General features: G+C 44.2%; 2 protein-coding genes across 8 annotated transcripts in view; both read right to left on the bottom strand.

Moving 5' to 3' along the window:
- Positions 1-963: 963 nt before the first annotated feature.
- On the bottom strand, positions 964-17,006 carry LOC121965236 (noelin-like). 2 transcript variants are annotated; one of them, XM_088076201.1, is made up of 6 exons: positions 16,857-17,006; positions 9,924-10,073; positions 9,593-9,748; positions 9,162-9,381; positions 8,589-8,695; positions 964-6,622 (listed from the first exon to the last, which is right to left on the bottom strand). In XM_088076201.1, the coding sequence occupies exons 1-6, from the start codon at positions 16,857-16,859 to the stop codon at positions 5,960-5,962; spliced, it is 1,299 nt and encodes a 432-aa protein (XP_087932327.1). In that variant the 5' UTR covers positions 16,860-17,006; the 3' UTR covers positions 964-5,959. The 2 variants fall into 2 exon arrangements, with proteins under 2 accessions (XP_087932327.1, XP_087932326.1); XM_088076200.1 differs by lacking the exon at positions 16,857-17,006 and adding an exon at positions 12,610-12,778 and having other exon boundaries at positions 965-6,622.
- A 2,267-nt stretch (positions 17,007-19,273) lies between these two features.
- Positions 19,274-20,361, bottom strand: part of LOC121963137 (formin-binding protein 1-like) — a 12,508-nt gene continuing 11,420 nt past the window's right edge. For 5 of the 6 annotated variants that reach the window (XM_088076194.1, XM_088076195.1, XM_088076197.1 and 2 more), the window contains one exon: positions 19,274-19,665. In XM_088076194.1, coding sequence (XP_087932320.1) covers positions 19,637-19,665 — 29 coding nt within the window. In that variant the 3' untranslated portion in view covers positions 19,274-19,636. The other variant, XM_088076199.1, reaches the window with a different exon arrangement.

The following is a 20,361-nucleotide window of genomic DNA, read 5'->3' as shown; positions in this document are numbered from 1 at the left end:
AAACTGTTTTCATGTACATATTAGCAAAAGATAAGATAATGCACTCATGCAAAAACTACAAAGTAAGTATAACTGAAACACTGCACTGTAGCATAAAGCACAGTTTTTACAGTCGTGTATTTTACACTCTCAGCACATTATCCTTATGATTTAAATTTAGGAGTCCTCTTGAACCACAGACGGGACACGAGCGCAGCGACGCTCAGATCCTTCAGTGTGCGCAGCATCTGCAGGAGCAGCATCAGTGCAGGTCCAACAAACGGACCCGCAAGACTGGATCTGCCATAGGCCACGTCCTGGACTCGGTCCAGTCAGAGCTCCTCCAGCTCGTCTGCGCGCAAACTCACCATCTGCACTGGACTCACGTGCACATCCGTCTTCACGTTTGCACTTATTTGCTTATTTTATTTTATTCTGTGTTAAGTGCCTTCCTTTGTATATATATATATATATATATATATATATATATATATATATATATATATATATACATTTGCATTATTTTGCCATTATTTTTAGCAAATATGTCATTCAGTTGCTGCTCTCTTATTTGCTGCTGCAACAAAACAAAAAGTATTTCTATTCTATTCTATTAATTTTACCCTTAAAAAATCATTTTCAGGTCATTTTCACCTTGTGCTCATTTCTTGCAGTGTGAGATATTTCTTGTCAAGTTGCTCACTGCCTTTTCCTCCACTTTTTCGAAAGAAATAAAGGGTCCAGGTTCTAAAACTTAAAATCCTGTCCTGTTAAGTTGCTCGCTGCTTTTAAAGGGTTAACACAAACATCAGGGGTGTTGGGGGAGATGCGGTGAAGAAATGTTGCTTTTGATTTATGTTTCATTTGCTGTTATAATTTGTGGGCAAGAGAGTTTATTATTGTAAAAAAGAATCCAGCAAGAATTCTTTGGTTCTAAAAACGTTCTTAGAATGTTACAATTCAATGTTCCAGTAATGTTTTCTTTTGTTCTCAGAACATCCTTTCTAAAAGTAGTGTAACGTTCCCTAAAAACATCCTAAACATGTTTGGTGATGTCCTTCAAAAAATGATAACACGGTGTGAACATTATACGCTGATATTCTTAAATGTGTTGTTGTGGTTTTTCAGGTTTTTCAGGTCACACAGTGAGAACGTTACAGTGAAAACAACGTTTCTGTAATGTTTTCAGCGGTACATTTTCTTTTAGTTCCCAGAATTTCTTAAAGTTCGGGTAAAATTCTCTAGAAACATAAAAAAAATGTTATAAATGTTTTTCTGAACATTACATTTACATTTTCAAAAAAGTTGTGTAATCTCGGTCCTCAATAACACGTTCTGAATGTTGTTTTGAAAATGTTCCTCCTTTGTTCTCATGTAACGTTGTGGGAACATTTTATAAAGAACATTCTCTGATCTGTCACCTCTCAACGTCACCAAAACATCGTCAGAGTGTTTCAAACGTTACGTCTCAGTCCACATTTAACTTCACAGGAACATTATCTGAAAACAGAAACATCCTTAAAACATTAAAATGTTTTCTTTAAAACATTATTGCAACTTTTAGGGAACATTAGCCAGTGTTGCGGGGACGTTCCCTGTTAGCTGGGAACCCACTTAGCAGATCCAGTAAACTTCCTCCATGCTCCTGGGCTGCTGCTGCTGCACGCTAATCAATACATCTGTAATCCACCTGGTGGGTTCAGAGGGAACTGGATCTGTAATCCACCTGGTGGGTTCAGAGGGAACTGGATCTGTAATCCACCTGGTGGGTTCAGAGGGAACTGGATCTGTAATCCACCTGGTGGGTTCAGAGGGAACTGGATCTGTAATCCACCTGGTGGGTTCAGAGGGAACTGGATCCGTTAGATTCTGACCACCAGAGGGAGCCAAATGACCATCACAACTTTTTCGATCTCTTCAGTTGTTCTTTAAATCATTATTTCCTTTGTAGTTTTTCCGATTATCATTAAATTCGTCGTTTGATGATGTTTCCTAATTCACTTCAATCACATACTGATGTTCTCATGTGACCTTTATTGTTCAAGACAGTCAGCAAACACACGTTGAAATCTGACAAATTTAAAAAACCAAAAGCAGTGTGAGGTCCGGGCCGACATGCCGCTCCGCTGCAGCACACAAGCAGAGGCAGCCGGCCGCAGAGTGACGTTTTTATCCGGTACAGAGTGAAATCAGGCGCTGATGTCAGCTTTAAGGCTCGTGGTTCAAAAACCGAGTCATCCTCTGACATTCACTGAACATGCAGTGTGGTGAATAATAAACCTCTGCTTTTCTCTCTTTTGTGCGGTTGCTGCAGTTTCTAAGTTTCCAAAAACTTTATGACTCGGCTAAAAAACTCTAAAAACACAAGGACATCAAACTGCATGAATCTCATCAAATACGACACGAAAACAAGACGGAGAAGAAGAAAACCAAGAACGTCAATCATCGTTCAAATTAACTACAAACTTTCAACGAATTCCTAAAATGTTTTTACGGTGTTTCTGAACGTTCTCGTCCACATCGACACGTTCAGAAGCAACGAGCAACCACAGATACTCCAGTCCTGAATGTGGAGTCTCACTGACCTGACGAAACCTGATGCTGCACACGTTTAACATGCAACTTCCCCCGGGAACCCAGGGGCACCCCGGACTCCAGGGGCCACCGGGACCACAGGGGCCCCCGGGACCCCAGGGGCTCCATCATTAGTGTGACGATTATTAAACGTGAACCTCCAGAGCTAAGGGGGAACCAGCTGAGGAGAACCAGGAGTGTGATAACGGGACCAAATCTCCCAGAATGCTTCAAGCACGATGTGATCGAACATGAGAAGTTGAAGAGAAAGACGTCGAGGTCGTCGAGGTCGTCCTGCTCGACCTGCGACAGCTGCTTTAAAAACGGTGGTAATTATTGTAAAAGAGACTGTAGTAAATATTTTATATCACTGTATAATACACAACTGTAAGAAAAGACTATTATTATTATTGTTATTAATGTTGTTATTATTATTCTGACGTCAGAGTAACAACAGTGGGTCTGATTTCAGTCCGAAAATGTCACCCACAAAGAAAAGTCGTCATAAAAAACACGTAGCATTCTTCGGTGTCCACCATCAGAGAACTGAAAGGTTTCAGTGTCTTTTACTGTCAGAGTGCGTCGCGTCTGTGTGATTGTATCAGTGTTTGTTACATTTCTAGTGCATTAGTGTCATTAACCGAAAAACAACAGCTGACCAAAACGGAACTTTGTATTCACTAAAAGTAAAAACTCAAATCGAGAAGTTAACAGTCGGACACTTTGGGAAACGCTGCGGAGCAGAGAAAGGTTCGTGTTTAGCCTCGCTGAGCACAAAGACTCCAACCAAACCTGCCGAACTGCGGCTCATTTCCACCAGATCACGTTTGCGTGTCACGCGTTGATTCGTGCACATCAGCAAACGACTGAGGTGGAACATCGAGAAGTTTCAGCAGCAGGTCACCTTAGAACCGCCGGCTGCAGCCACCAGATTTACCGAACCAGACGTCCTGAACCTGGAGCTGTTGGGATGTTGGTTCAAAATTTACTGTTAAAACAAGATGAACCTGCAACACGCCTGCAACATGCCAGCAACACGCCAATCAGGCGGTCTCACGCCTGAGCTGTTCTGTCTTAAATAGTGAACTCTACAGGGAATAACCGAGCAAGATTTCGGACACTTTGCTGGAATTTCCTGAGCGTCGTTGCATCAGCGCAGGATATTTGTGTGACGCAGCGAGTGCGCCGAGTACCACCGAAACAAAGTGAGCACTCAGAGTTTCCTGCTCAGTGATGTGGACGTGTGGTTTTGTCCACTCTGGTCCTCTGTCCTGACGCCAGCCGAGCCGCCCTCCGTCTGTTCGAGCTCGCTCGTCAGCAGCTGTGGTTAGCTGGCAAGCTGCTGACGAAGAAACTGTTGAGTTTAGGTGAAGAAAATGCTTCCTGTTGCTGCTCAGCTGCGGCTCCTCAGGCTCAGAGCGAGGCGGGGCTTAACTCGCCGTAGGCATCTAAGGCGTCTACTGTGGATTCGCCAATGCCGTTAGCTGGTATACTAGACCAACTGACCTTAGCTAACATGCCAGCTAACAACCTTTCAACCGTCTTCTTTTGCTCCTTCCAAAATTCACCACCGCATTGCATTGTGGTATACGGGAGCAAAATACAGGGTACATGTATGTTCACTCAGATTTGCTGTGCATTGTGGGTATTTTATAGTGCACTGTATAGTGGATGAAGTTACGCGGTGAGAGTTCAAACCCTGCTACAGAACAGAAAACAGCCCTATTCTGTGACGGGGAACGGTTCCCAGCACAGCTCAGGTTCCCTTGCCTCGAGTCTTTGTGCTCGGCGAGTTAAATATTCCTCTCTCTGTCCAGGAGACTCGGAGATAAACCTGAAAACTATTCTCTCCTCTGACTTAAACAAGTCAGACGACTTGATGGTTTGTTTAAAGGAAACTTTAATCACTCAATTTATTCGTTAGTGTTCGGCCAACTGTACAGTGTGATAACGAGTGTACGACTATAAAAGACTCGGTGGTGCTGTTCCAGCCGCACAGCACTGTCTCAAGGGTTGGACACGTGGTACTGCAATGTGTTTTAGAGTGTGACGTAGAGGACTCGTGTTGATCCGAGTGTCACTGTATGATGTTGTAGAGGACTCGTGTTGATCCGAGTGTCACTGTATGACGTTGTAGAGGACTCGTGTTGATCCGAGTGTCACTGTATGACGTTGTAGAGGACTCGTGTTGATCCGAGTGTCACTGTATGACGTTGTAGAGGACTCGTGTTGATCCGAGTGTCACTGTATGACGTTGGAGAAGACTCGTGTTGATCCGAGTGTCACTGTATGACGTTGTGGAGGACTCGTGTTGATCCGAGTGTCACTGTATGACGTTGTGGAGGACTCGTGTTGATCCGAGTGTTAATGTATGATGTGGTAGAGGACTCGTGTTGGTCCGAGTGTTAATGTACGATGCTGAAGAGGACTCATGTTGGTCCGAGTGTCACTGTATGAGGTTGTAGAGGACTCGTGTTGATCCGAGTGTCACTGTATGACGTTGTAGAGGACTCGTGTTGATCCGAGTGTCACTGTATGACGTTGTAGAGGACTCGTGTTGATCCGAGTGTCACTGTATGACGTTGTAGAGGACTCGTGTTGATCCGAGTGTCACTGTATGACGTTGGAGAAGACTCGTGTTGATCCGAGTGTCACTGTATGACGTTGTGGAGGACTCGTGTTGATCCGAGTGTCACTGTATGACGTTGTGGAGGACTCGTGTTGATCCGAGTGTTAATGTATGATGTGGTAGAGGACTCGTGTTGATCCAAGTGTTAATGTATGATGCTGAAGAGGACTCGTGTTGATCCGAGTGTCACTGTATGACGTTGTAGAGGACTCGTGTTGATCCGAGTGTCACTGTATGACGTTGTAGAGGACTCGTGTTGATCCGAGTGTCACTGTATGACGTTGTAGAGGACTCGTGTTGATCCGAGTGTCACTGTATGACGTTGTAGAGGACTCGTGTTGATCCGAGTGTCACTGTATGACGTTGTGGAGGACTCGTGTTGATCCGAGTGTTAATGTATGATGTGGTAGAGGACTCGTGTTGATCCAAGTGTTAATGTATGATGCTGAAGAGGACTCGTGTTGGTCCGAGTGTTAATGTACGATGCTGAAGAGGACTCATGTTGGTCCGAGTGTTAATGTATGATGTTATGGAGGACTCATGTTGGTCCGAGTGTTAATGTATGATGCTGAAGAGGACTTGTGTTGGTCCGAGTGTTAATGTATGATGCTGAAGAGGACTCATGTTGATCTGAGTGTTAATGTATGATGCTGAAGAGGACTCGTGTTGGTCCGAGTGTCACTGTACAATGTGGAAGAGTGTGACGTTGTAGAGGACTCGTGTTACTGTATGATGTGGTAGAGCGTGACTTTGTAGAGGACTCGTAAAGGACTCGTGTTACTGTATGATGTGGTAGAGAGTGACATTGTAGAGGACTTGGTGGCCGTTGTTCCAGGCGTACAGCGCACGGTCTCGGGGGTTGTAGTCCAGCATGGACAGGTGGCTGTATTTGTTGGTCAGGGGGATGTCGATGTACTCGTAGGTGGACGAGTTGGTGGAATAGGCGTAGTACACTTTGGTTCCGCCCGAGTACCCGTTGGTGACGTACAGGGTTCCACAGATCATGAAGGCCTCGCCGGCGCTGCGTTTCGGGTGGTTGGTGGTCCAGCTGCGGATGATCTGCAGAGTGTTTGGGTTTAACTGGCTAAGAACGATGTTTCCAGCGTTCTGATTGGTGGCATAGACGGCCCACAGCCCCCCCTCGTCCACCATGAGGTCGATGTCAGAGTGCCCCCCCCAGGAGTAATGGTACATGTTGTTGTATCCCGCGAAGTCCAGCTGCCGCGAGCGGCTGATGAGCGACGTGCTGAAGTCGAACTTGATGATGGTGTGACTCTGGAACTTGTTGAAGTAGATGGACCCGTTATAAACCACCTGACCTGTCCCGGACCAGGGGTGAGGCAGGCGGTGGGAGGTGAAGTTATCTGTTGTCATGAAGTCGTACATCGACTGGTACTCCCTGACAAAGCGGTTGTTATGGTAACCATCCATGTACCACACCTGGAGGGAAAAACAAAAAAAGATCTTTTAAACATTTAAAGTGATTTTAGTTTTAGTCAAACAGCCGTGGTTCATGAACGATAAAAATAACGCTACAGATGTTTCATTCACACTGCAGTCTGATCACGATATCATCAATAACCACACTGCAGTCTGATCACGATGTCATCAATAACCACACTGCAGTCTGATCACGATGTCATCAATAACCACACTGCAGTCTGATCACGATGTCATCAATAACCACACTGCAGTCTGATCACGATGTCATCAATAACCACACTGCAGTCTGATCACGATGTCATCAATAACCACACTGCAGTCTCAGCTGAAGTCAGCCTTCACTGCGGACAGATGGTCTGACTTCGAGCCGTCAGTCTGATGACCCGTCAGTCATATCGTGTCAATAACCCTGTAATCTCCACTGTACATATATACGTATATCTAACTGTATATATTCACATATCTATTTAACATATACACATATATCTAACTGTACACATACATCTAACTATACATCTGTGTATAGCTAACTGTATATATACACATATCTCACTGTACATATTCGCATATCTAACTGTATATAATCACATATCTTACTGAACATATACACATATATCTAATTGTGTATTTATGTATATCTAACTGTATGCATGCGTATATCTAACCGTATATATTCACATATCTAACTGAACACATAAGTATATCTAACTGTACACATATGTATATCTAACTGTACACATACGTATATCTAACTGTTCACCTATATCTAACATTTGTTTATAGCATATGTAGGTCGGGGGATGTCGATGTACGTAGCTGTTTTGCTGTTTTTTGGCGGTCTCCGTCTATAATGCTGATTTCGTGACTTATTTCTCCTGGTTTCCTCTGTACATTTGTAATAACGCATGTTTAAATGTCTGTTTGTCTCTCAGTTCTCTGTTTTTAGTCTGTTTGAATCAGGAGATTTGCTGTTAATTGATTGATTGGAGCATTTAAGAGTCCACGCTCAGTGCCGGGTTATGGTGGATTTTCGCCACAAGAGAGTGCTATACACTAATATAACAGAGCTGTAATGGGGATTTCATCAATCTCTCATCGTGCACCTGGAGAGTGTCTTTCCACAGACGTTAAAACTGTCACCTAAAGCTCCAGAAAACTGACTGCACTTCGGGCTGCTGCTGCTGCTGCTGTTGTTGTTGTTTAATGTTGTTTGTTTTTGTTGTTGTTGGTTGTAATTGCTTATGTTGTTTGTTTTTGGTTGTTGTGTTGTATTGTGTAGATGAGACTCAATCTGTTGTTGATTTTTGGATTTATTTTGGTTGCTGTTGTTCATGTCGTTGTTGTTGGTGTTTATATTGTTGTTGGTTGTTGTTAGGGTTGTGGTGTTTGTGTTGTTGGTGTTTATATTGTTGTTGGTTGTTGTTAGGGTTGTGGTGTTTGTGTTGTTGGTGTTTATATTGTTGTTGGTTGTTGTTAGGGTTGTGGTGTTTGTGTTGTTGGTGTTTATATTGTTGTTGGTTGTTGTTAGGGTTGTGGTGTTTGTGTTGTTGGTGTTTATATTGTTGTTGGTTGTTGTTAGGGTTGTGGTGTTTGTGTTGTTGGTGTTTATATTGTTGTTGGTTGTTGTTAGGGTTGTGGTGTTTGTGTTGTTGGTGTTTATATTGTTGTTGGTTGTTGTTAGGGTTGTGGTGTTTGTGTTGTTGGTGTTTATATTGTTGTTGGTTGTTGTTAGGGTTGTGGTGTTTGTGTTGTTGGTGTTTATATTGTTGTTGGTTGTTGTTAGGGTTGTGGTGTTTGTGTTGTTGGTGTTTATATTGTTGTTGGTTGTTGTTAGGGTTGTGGTGTTTGTGTTGTTGGTGTTTATATTGTTGTTGGCATTTATGTTGTTGTTGTTGTTGGTGTTTATATTGTTTATGTTGTTGTTGTTTATGTTGTTGTGTTGCGTTGTGTTGACAGGTCTCACTCTGTTGTCTCCGGTCGGAGCGAGCGGGTCCGTCATCCACGATCCAAACCTGGATCCAGACGTCTTGATGGTGATTGGCTCAGAGATTCCAGTCAGTTTCCCGCAAGCTGGAAAAGAAAAAACTCTCATGTTCAAAGATCAACAGCTCTCTCACTGTCGATTCTCTGTCGAGTGCTGTCAAGTCACTGTCGAGTCTTTGTCGAGTCACTGTCGAGTCACGGTCAAGTCTCTATCGAGTCATTGTCGAGTCGCTGTCGAGTGCTGTCAAGTCACTGTCAAGTCACTGTCAAGTCTCTGTCGAGTCGCTGTCGAGTCACTGTCAAGTCTCTCGAGTCACTGTTGAGTCGCTGTCGAGTGCTGTCAAGTCTCTGTCGAGTCATTGTCAAGTCTCTGTCAAGTGCTGTTGAGTCACTGTCAAATTGCTGTTGTGTCTTTCAAGTATGTTGAGCCACTGTCGAGTCACTGTCAAGTCTCTGTTGAGGTGCTGTCCCTCTGTCCCTCTGTCTTTCTCTGTCAGTCTGTCCCTGTTTGTTTGTTTGTTTGTTTATTTGTTTACTTGTGCTGCTGACTCACCCAGCCTCTGCATGCAGGCTCTGAGCCGCTCCTCCAGGTTCAGGACTCGGCTGTGCAGCTCCTGGTAGTCCAGTCCTCCTAGCTGCTCCTGCAGCGAGCCCAGCAGCTCCGTCACGTTGGACGCCTCCTCCTTAAACTGTCTCACCAGCAGAGCGTCCGCCTTGTAGGCTTCCAGGACCGGGATCAGAGGACGCAGCTCCTCCATCTTGGCTTTGATGGACTGACGGACAGACAGCAGAAACAGTCAAGTCAGTTTTATTTAAAAAGCCCATTATTACAAATCACAGTCTGCCTCACAGTAGAACAGCTGAGTGTTTGACAGCCACAGCATTTCATCATCGTGGATCAAACAGCCCTGAAATGTGATGCTGCAGAGTCTCACTGAGAGCTGATTGGCCGTTCGAGCTGTGATGTCATTGTGTGGGCGGTACCTTGTACTGTCGAGCGATGTTGCTCTCGTGTCCGTCCTCCACCTGTTTGAATTTGTTCTCCAGACCCTTCAGCTGAACCTCCATCTTCTCCACAAACTGCAGATCTCTCTGAGTCCGCTGGTCCAGAACCTCGATGGACTGACTCATGTTCTGTACCTGTACACCACAAAACACCGCAGCTGATCACTAGAACTCAAATAATAATAATAAGTGAATAATAAATAAAACCTAATACACCGCACACAGGTCTTAATAATAAACCAAACTATAACAGGTCTCCCGGCTGTCTGCAGGGTCATCATTAGTCCTCTCGGGGACGGTGGTCTGGTACCTTCTCCAGCAGTTGGCGCAGCTGTTTGGTTCGGGCGTCTCTGGAGCAGACCGTCTGCTGCGGAGCGACCACCGTACAAACACAGCGACCGTCAGAGTCCTGAGCCGAGCTGTACACCTGCCAGCCCTCCTCGGGGGCAGAGGGACCCACCTGCAGGACAGGACAGAGGACAGAGGACAACCAGGAAAATAAGACACACTGACGACTGCTAGAACTGTAGGTCAAATCAACCAATCAATCAATCAATCAATCAATCAATCAATCAATCAAAGAGAGAGAGAACAATAACAGATCAACAGGAAGTAGTTCAGTTAGTTTGGCGAGTTTAGTTTAGTTTAGTTTAATTAGTTTAATTAGTTTAATTAGTTTAGCTCCTTTGATGAGTTTAGTTAGTTTAGTTTGCTGCCCTCTGCAGGCTGAATGCAGAATCACACTCGAATGACTCTTATGTCTCCTCCTCCTCTCCTCCTCCTCTCCTTTTCATCTCCTCTCCTCTCCTTTTCTCCTCCTCCTCCTCTCCTCCTCCTCTCTCCTTTTCTCCTCCTCCTCCTCTCCTCTCCTCTCCTCCTCTCCTCCTCCTCCTCTCCTCTTCTCTCCTCCTCCTCCTCTCCTCTTCTCCTCCTCCTCCTCTCCTCTCCTCCTCTCCTCCTCCTCATGTCAGAGATCACTGCAGTGTTTCAACATTTAACCCTTTGAATCTGATAGAAAGAAACGGTTGTGATTTCTTTCAAAAACCAGCAGCTTGGTAAGAAACGTTTTATAAATTGCAATAAATTAGGAGATTTTGAAAATGATTTTAAAAAGCTAGGGAACATGTCTGGGGAAAACTATAATTATAGTTATCAAAACTACTATTTAAAATTATGACATTTTAAGCACATTTTGCAGTTAGTGTTCTTGTCTTTCTTCTTTTGCTTTTTGTTTTTGCAAACTTTGCAGCTGATTTTCTTGTAAATGTAACACACTTCTTGCTAGTTAGTGGGTCATTTCTTTGGTCGTGACTCATTTCCTTCTCCAATGTTTCTAAAAATAAAATCAAGCCAATTTGCTCAGGTTTCAAAGGGTTAACAGCACAACATCTCTCTTCTTCACCTCCGCTTGTCTTTCTGTCACAATCACACGTCGTTACTGAGCTCAGATCAGTTTTACATCCTGTTTTTGGAGCTCAAACTATTCAGACTATTTTCAATCGCTGGTTTTTCATCTGAGAGCCCAAATTGTACAAAAATACATAAATACATACATACAAACACATATACACACACGTATATACATACACACATACATACATATATACATACAAACATATACACACACGTATATATATATACATACAAACATATACACACACGTATATACATACATACAAACACATACACACACGTATATACATACATACAAACATACACACATACATACATATATACATACAAACATATACACACACGTATATACATACATACAAACATATACACACACGTATATACATACATACAAACATACACACATATATATATATATACATACATTCATGTATCCACACATACATACACATATACAGACTCTCACACACAAACATACAAACATCCTGTACAGGTCTGGGTCATGCATGTGGACAGTGAGGATCCCAGAGGACGAGGTGAGTGAGCAATGGACAGAGGGACAGATGGACAGATGGACAGAGACAGACAAAGCAGGCCTACACAATGGATAAAGTAACCAAAGGTGTTAAAAATGTGTTAAAATTATGAAAATGTGTTAAAAATGTGTGAAAATGACCAAAGGTGTGAAAGCGGTGTGAAAATCAAAGAACGTGTTAAATATGTGTTAAAACACAGACTGTTCTGCTCAGAACTCAGAGGAACATGGCCCGTCCTCTGGAAATGTTTATGGTCAGTGAAGATTTTGTCAACGTGGATTTAAAAAGCATAAATTTATCAAACAAAAACACGTTAAACAAGTTTCATTTGTTCTGAAAGAAGAAATGTGAAAGGAGCTGAATTAAAGGAACATTTCGCTCAGTAAACGAGCAGATCTGTTCAGCACTCTGATGGTCTCGCTGCGTCACGCTGACCTCAGGAAGAGAACGCCGTTTTTCTGTCACGCCTCCACAAACGGTCCACTCATCGATTACTGATCTATCAGGGTCGGCCTTCAACAGCAGCAAAACTTTATCAACACTGCAGTTTACAGTCTGACAACGGCCGCACAAACAGTCCAACTTCATCCAGTCACAGCATCAGTCCCACGCTACTATTATTATTATTATTATTATTGTTATTATCATTATTATTATTATAATAATAACATCGTCATTATTATTATCATTTTAATATTTATTATTATTGTAATTAATAATAATAAAAATAATTATTATCATCATTATAATATTCATTATTATTATTCTTATTACTGATTATCATTAGAATTATAAGTTTTATCAGAAGGACAGAAGAACAGTGGAACACAATAGAACCCACCGCGGGCAGGCTGGATCAGAATAGAACAGTAGAACAGTAGAACATAAACAGAACCCACCGTGGGCAGGCCGGATCAGAATAGAACAGTAGAACAGTAGAACAGTAGAACAGTAGAACATAAACAGAACCCACCGTGGGCAGGCTGGATCAGAATAGAACAGTAGAGCAGTAGAACAGTAGAACAGTAGAACATAAACAGAACCCACCGTGGGCAGGCTGGATCCGATGAGCATCAGCAGGAAAATGTTGATCAGGTTCTCGTCAGACTCCATCTTTGATTCTCCTGATTAACTCTTTAATGACCTGCTGCTCTCCGAACCGCTGCTGCTGCTGCTGAGGAACCTGCTCCTCTGTCTGCTCTTCCTTCCTCCTCCCTCCTCCCTCCTCTCTGCTCCTCCTCCATCCACCCCTTCCCTGGGCTCTTCCTCCTCCCTGCTCTCTCTGCTCTACCTCCCTCCTCCTCTCACTGCTCTTCTTTCCTCCTCCCTCCCTCCCTCCTCTGGGCTCTTCCTCCTCCCTCCCTCGTCTGGGCTCTTCCTCCTCCCTCCCTCCACTGGGCTCTCCCTCCCTCCTCTGGTCTCTTCCTCCTCCCTCCCTCCCTCCCCTGGGCTCTTCCTCCTCCCTCCCTCCCCTGGGCTCTTCCTCCTCCCTCCCTCCTCTCTCTCCTTCTTCTTCATGTGTGACACATAAATTCAGTCGAGTGGAAACGAGCTGCTGCAGCTCTCAGTCTGTTTCTGTCTCTGAGATTTTATCACAACCAAAGATCTGATCGCCAATAAACAAACAACAAACAGACCTGAAGGACCTGCTGTTTGTTTCTCTGAGAAAACAATCAATAAACAACAAACACTAGACCTGAAGTGAGTCCTGAAACCAAGAACCATAGACAGAGTCCATGCTGTCCATACTGATGCTGCCCTGATAACCCCTCTCTGAAACAGTCCACCATTAGTCACAGAACCACAATACCAGAGGACCACAGGCCTGCAGGACCAGAGGACCACAGGACCACAAGCCCACAAGCCCACAGGACCACAATACCACAGGACAACAAGCCCACAAGACCAAAAGCCCACCGGACCACAAGCCCACAGGACCACAATACCATAGAACAACAAGCCCACAGGACCAGAGGACCACAAAACCAAAGGACCACAAGACCACAGGACTACCAGACCAGAGGACCAAAGGACAACAAGCCCACAGGACCAGAGGACCACAAGACCAGAGGACCACGGGACCACAACACCAGAGGAGCACAGGACAACATGCCCACAGGACCAGAGGACCACATGCCCACAAGACCAGAGTACCACAGGACAAGAGTACCACAGGACAACATGCCAACATGACCAGAGGGCCACAAGACCAGAGGACCACATGCCCACAAGACCAGAGGACCACAAGACCTGAGTACCACAGGACAAGAGTACCATAGGACAAGAGTACCACAGGACAACATGCCGACATGACCAGAGGGCCACAAGACCAGAGGACCAGAGGACCACAGGACAACAATACCAAAAGACCACAGGACAACAAACCCACAGGACCAGAGGACCACAGGACAACAAGCCAATGGGACCAGAGGACCACAGGACCACAAGACCAGAGGACCGCAGAACAACAAACCCACAAGACCAGAGGACCACGGGAGGGGAGGATTTATTAAGGATAACCCAACAAAAATAAAACCAAGATGGAGGTCAGTCACCAGTGGTGAGGTATGGGTGTTGGGTTCATGAAGTGTGTAGCTGCTAACTGAAACCATTAGGAAACAAAAGGCTAACCCAACAAAACCATGTTGGGGTGCCTGACAGGCACCAGCCCTCCAGGAGTGAGAGGGCCATCTTGGAAATGGCCAGGCTTAAAAAGACTTTGGGTCCCAACAATAAGGTGGGAGGGGCTGAGGAGGGAGTCAGAGTACCTCAAGTCCAGTGGACCACAGGACAACAAGCCCACAGGACCACAAAACCACAAGACCAGGGGACCACAAGAACACTGGACAACAAGCCCACAGGACCACAGGTCCACAAGACCACAGGACCTCACGACCAGGGGACAGGGGACCACAGGGATGCAGGACCACAAGACCACAGGACCAGGGGACCATAAGTCAGCAAGACCACAAGACCTCAAGACCAGGGGAACACAGAGCCAAAGGACCTCAAGACCAGGGGGTCATAAGACCAGGGGAACACAGAGCCAAAGGACCACAGTACATCAAGACCAGCGGACCACAGGACAACTAGCTCACAGGACCACAAGACCAGGGGAACAGAACACCATAGGACCACAGGGCCTCAAGACCACAGGATAACAAGACCTCAAGAACAAAGGACCTCAAGACCAGGCGAACACAGGACCAGGGAACCACAAGACCACAAGACCGCAGGACAACAAGCCAACAGGACCTCAAGACTCGGGGACCACAGGACAACAAGCCAACAGGACCTCAAGACTCGGGGACCACAAGACAACAAGCCAACAGGACCTCAAGACTCGGGGACCACAAGACAACAAGCCAACAGGACCTCAAGACTTGGGGACCACAAGACCACAGGACTGTGCATCACAAGACCATGGGACCACATGGGACCACAAGACTGCAATACCACATGGGACCACAAGACTAGGGGACCACAGGACCGGTTTGGGGTGTCAGGGTCAGTGAGGATGACCAGCTCCTTCAAGATGAAATTCTTCAGACTGATGAGATCATCAGCAGGTCAAACCTGACCAATCAGCTGATGGGTTATTGATTGGAGTGAGTAGATGATCAGTTATTGATTGGAGAAGAGCTGATCAGTTATTGATCAGGTGGGAGGTCAGTGGGGTGACGACAGTTCAGTCTGACGGAGACACAAAGAGAAGAAGAAACAGATGGAGGAGAAAAATTTCTCTAAATTAATCATCACTTCCTCATTCGGTCGTCATGGAAACAACATCTCCATCTGCCGTGTGTGTGTGTGTGTGTGTGTGTGTGTGTGTGTGTCAGATGGTCCTCAGCAGGGTTCAGAACACACACACACACATGCTGAGTGCACTGGCCAGAAATCAAGATCTGTGTGAGAGAAGAAGAAGGGAGGCGTTGAGGAACATTTTGTTATTTTACAGGAAATGATGGAGACGCTGCGACTTAATGAAAATCACTAATATTCAATGATCAATAATTCCACAGCAGGTGGCTCAGAGTAAACTTGAGATTGTAGTATTTGGACCCTGAAGCGTCCTCTCTGTGTTTTAGGGTTCATAAACTCTCCTCCGTTTTTTTTCTGCTGATTCTTTCTGACAGAAAGATTGTATTTTCCCATGATCCCTCAGTTTCATTCCTTTTCCTGTGATTGTTTGACTTGTTTTCTTAAAATTAAAAAAGAGGCGTCATCATAAATCAGCTGGCAGAGGTCGAGTTTGTGGCGCCGCTGCTGCATGAACTTGTCGCCATCTGCTGGTTAGACATCTGTATTACATCTGCACAAAGGGTTAAGCAGATTTATTTCTGCTCCTCAATTTAACGACACTGAAACACAGAAACAGCTGCAGCTCACTTTGTTTTTCATCCAGTCTGCAGAGTGCTGACATCTCTCCTCCTGTGAAGTTATTTATATCATCATTAATAACATTAATTTTATTATTATTTTTTACATTATTATGATTGTTACTACCATTACCATCAATATATTATTACTGTTATCATCATATCATTATTTTTATCATTATTATTATTAATATTATGAATTTAATTTTTAGTTTTGATTGACAAAACCTTTTAGTTGGATTTCTGCTGCCTTCCTGCTGATTTCTCTGTCTGCAGAGTGCGCTGATGCATCAGATTTAAAAACTGTGAAATCTCATTCATTAATCACTTTGACTAAATGATGGCGGGTCACCAACGCGCGTCTTATTTCCGTGTAAGAACCGACCGAGACACGACTTTGCAGTTTAAAAACTGGCTGATATCAAGTATGAATATTCAGTTTAACTATATTAATTTAATTCAGCATGAATAAAGTTTTTTCTTTCCAACCTCCTAAGAGGCGATCACATCTGCGAGTCACTAATCACCAAGGTTTGACTCAAACACAATATTATTTTCAGCACACTGTAACTACACACACACACACACACACACACACACACACACACACACACACACACTGTAACAGATCACAGTTAGCTTTTAGCTTAGCGATTAGCTCTCATTTAGCATAGCATTAGCACCGTGCTGCACTACTACACAACAACTGCATCAGCCATTAGCGTTAGCTGTTAGCATTAGCATCCATTCAGACATCACTACAGTGACACAGTCCGCACCAAACTTCACCGAAACCCTCAGACAACCTCCAGACAACCTCCACAACCTTCAGACAACTCGCAGGTTTTTGGGAAAGTTTGTCCTCTCCTCTGGGAGCAAACAACAACAGAGGAGCGGAAACATGACGTCACTCACCATAGTTTGAAGGGTTAATAAAGTTGTCTCCTTCTGGCTCTCAGCTTGGCCAGAACAGCAGCTTATTATCACCGGTCTGGTCGAATAATCGAGTTTTTCAGAGGGACTCGCTCAGCTCACCGTCATCCGCACACCGCACCTCCTCCAGACGATTTTAGGACGTTTCACAGGAAGTGACGTCACGCCCAGGTGCGCTCGCTCGTCCTGTCGCCTGTTTTTTTTTCCTCTGGGAACCTAAATCACCCAAAACTTTCTTCATATGTTATTCAGGGTCTGACATGCAAAACCAGCATAAAAGTTCTCAAAATTAGCTTTGATCCAAATCTGAAATCATTTCAGTTTTTCCAGTTTCCTGCAGCTGGTTACCTGATCAATATCACCTGATATGAAAGAGCCAATCAGAAGTCAGCTTCAGCTCCCCGACTGTTAGCCAGCACAGAGGAGATTTCTTCTTTTTCAATATTTAATTTAAAAAAATGTAGAAAAATATCAGAAAAAGCAGAGCACAAACACACAGGAGCACAGATAACTGCCGATCAGAATAAATCATTTTAAAATAAACTTCTTTGTCGACAATTCTCCAATTTCATTTAGCAGACGCTTTTATCCAAAGCGACGTACAACACAAGCAAGAATTTAGACTTAAGGAAAAAACCCTTAGTAAGTGCAAAAAAAACCCCTTAGTAAGTGCAAAGCTTTGTAAAAGCTTTTTTCTTGTTCATGTCCTTGATATTTTTATTTTGAAAAATATGACGAAAATGTTTATTATTACATTTCTTGTCAAATGTAGATAACATTAAAATCAGTGCAGATGGATCCTCCGACACGTTTCGCTCATCGAAAGAGTTTTATTTTTGAATATAGTGGAGTCGTTATTCCATTAAATGCTTTCATGAGGTGAAAAATTGGGGACGAAGCAGAACTTCGCTGATGAAACTCAAAGAAACAGGAAGTTTGTTTGCAGGTGTTTCATGGCGACACAAAGCGAGCGAACATTTGATTATTGATCACTGATCATTTATGCTCCGTCTCACAGACCGTTTGAAAAGAACGTCCAAACGCAGCTATGCCCTTCTGAAGTTTGAGATTTATTTTTTCAAAATAAAGTTAAGGAATAACTCACTGATTTCAGCCATGCTTGACTTCCCATCAGCCCCAGCTGGCGGGGGATTGAAATCAAACACGCCCGTCCTCGTGCACTTTGAGCCCGACCGTCACAGATCTGCTGCCGGCTGCAGGATCAGCCCGAACTGATTTTTACACACCAGCAGAAATACATTTCAATAAATCAATAAAAACCTGCAGACGGTCTGAGAGCTGGAGGAGACGCCTGCAGGTACACGAGATCCTCGACCGCCACCCTGCTGCATCGGATCAATAATGTCTGAATATCATCTGCATCCTGATCATCAATACTTTGATCTTTATGGCTTCATGATATCTTCAGAAAAACATTTCTGCCTCAGAATACAGAAATCTACTGACAGCTGATCAATGTCTGACCGACAGCTGATCAATATCTGACCGACAGCTGATCAATATCTGACCGACAGCTGATCAATGTCTGACCGACAGCTGATCAATAGCTCAGTGGTTTCAGGAAGTAGTCTGCCCCGACCGCTGCAGGACCTACTGACAGTAAAAAGAATTAGTGTTTGAATCAGAGTGGACTTTATTTTGAAAGTTTCACATACAGGAAGTTGAAAAGAGCGTGATCAGCAGTCTCACGTCTTCATAAGAAAAACAATAACTGATCAATATCTCACTATCAAATAAAAAAGTTTCACATTTCACACAATCAATAACAGATCATTGATCAACAAGCAGGGGGCGGAGCCAGGCTCAGGGGCTAGGAGGGATAACATACAGGTAAATTTGGGGGCGGAGCTTATTTCAGCAGGTACATGGGGGCGGGGCTACACCTGTACAGCTACAGTTTATATTTACACTCAGTCTGTGATGTCGCCATGACATCGCTGTGACATCGCTGTGACATCACTGCGACATCACTGTGACATCACTGCAGGATGTTCAGTTTCTTTTTTTCAGTCTCTCGTCCGCCAACAGGAAGGAGCGTCCTCCGTTTTCTTTTTACAAACGTTCAATCAGCTGGTGAACCTGATGTCAGGTCAGTTTGTCAGCAGATAAATTACAGAAACTGTCACATCAGAAAACGTTTCAGTCGTTTTGGATTCAATTGTAAAATAAGACGTTCAATAAATCTGATCAGAATTTTAGTTTTCCTTCTGTTCCTGTTACATTGAACATTAATGTGGATTCACTGACACTGGGTTTGGGACCTGTCTAATGTCTGATCTATCATCTGACACTGTGTGTGGGACCTGTCTAATGTCTGACGTGTGTGTTTGGTTTGGGACCTGTGTAATGTCTGATTTGTGTATTTGGGACATGTCTAATGTCTGATCTGTGTGTTTGGGACCTGTCTAATGTCTGATCTGTGTGTTTGAGATCTGTCTAATGTCAGATCTGTGAGTTTGGGACCTGTCTAATGTCAGATATGTGTGTTTGAGACCTGTCTAATGTCTGATTTGTGAGTTTAGGACCTATCTTATGTCTGATCTGGGTGTTTGGGACCTGTCTAATGTCTGACATCGGTTCACCCTCTCTTCCCTTGTGTATCGACAGCAGTCTGTCATCTGATTGGCCGAGATATTTCAAGAGTTTAACTGTCCAATGAAAAGCTGTTACCCGACTTCCTCAGAACTCTTTCCTTTACATCACTTCCTGTGGCGAGACGTCCTCATTGGTGGATTACTGTGCTAGACTAGCCGACTACTCTGCACAAAGCCTACAGGGTGAGGACAGACAGAGAGACAGAGAGACAGAGAGACAGAGACGGACAGAGAGACAGGTAGATATGTGAGACAAGAGGTCAGACTGCGGCCGTCTCAAACAGCGACTCTCTCAATCGTGTCAACACTGATAATAAAGGACAGAGTGTCTTCATGTCCTGGACAAAACGAGACATCTGAGGCCGTCTCCTCCAACCTTTTCTACATTTGGAATCTTAGAAGGCAATTAATCAGTCAATTAAAGAAAACAATTAATACATCAACAGAGGCGGCTCAGTCCTCTGACGGATGAGAAACACCTGCGCTAAAGGTGTACAGATAAGTCACACAGGTGAGAAACAGGTGAGTCTCACAGAGGAGACTCACTGGTGAGTCACACAGGTAAATCTCACAGGTGAAAAACAGGTAAGTCACACAGAGGAGACTCACAGGTGAGTCACACAGGTGAAACTCACAGGTGAGTCATATAGGTGAGACTCACAGCTGAGAAACAGGTGAGTCACACAGAGGAGACTCACAGAGGAGACTCACAGGTGAAACTCACAGGTGAGTCACACAGGTGAAACTCACAGGTGAGTCACACAGGTAAATCTCACAGGTGAGTTATATAGGTGAAACTCACAGGTGAGTCACACAGGTAAATCTCACAGGTGAGTTATATAGGTGAAACTCACAGGTGAGTCACACGGGTG

Source organism: Plectropomus leopardus, chromosome 4 (assembly GCF_026936395.1).
Source record: "Plectropomus leopardus strain MGB_pleo_1.0 chromosome 4, ASM2693639v1, whole genome shotgun sequence".
NCBI classification, from domain to species: domain Eukaryota; kingdom Metazoa; phylum Chordata; class Actinopteri; order Perciformes; family Serranidae; genus Plectropomus; species Plectropomus leopardus.
The sequence above is the reverse complement of the archived record's forward strand: the minus strand, read 5'-3'. Positions and strand labels throughout refer to the sequence as shown.

Bases quoted from the DNA above. Each gene is read 5' to 3' on its own strand.
- LOC121965236 (XM_088076200.1), bottom strand. From the start codon at position 12,675: ATGGAGTCTGACGAGAACCTGATCAACATTTTCCTGCTGATGCTCATC. The intron at 10,074-12,609 runs GTGGGTTCTGTT...CCTGTCCTGCAG, and splicing joins TCGGATCCAGCCTGCCCACG to GTGGGTCCCTCTGCCCCCGA. The intron at 9,749-9,923 runs GTACCAGACCAC...TGTGGTGTACAG, and splicing joins TGCGCCAACTGCTGGAGAAG to GTACAGAACATGAGTCAGTC.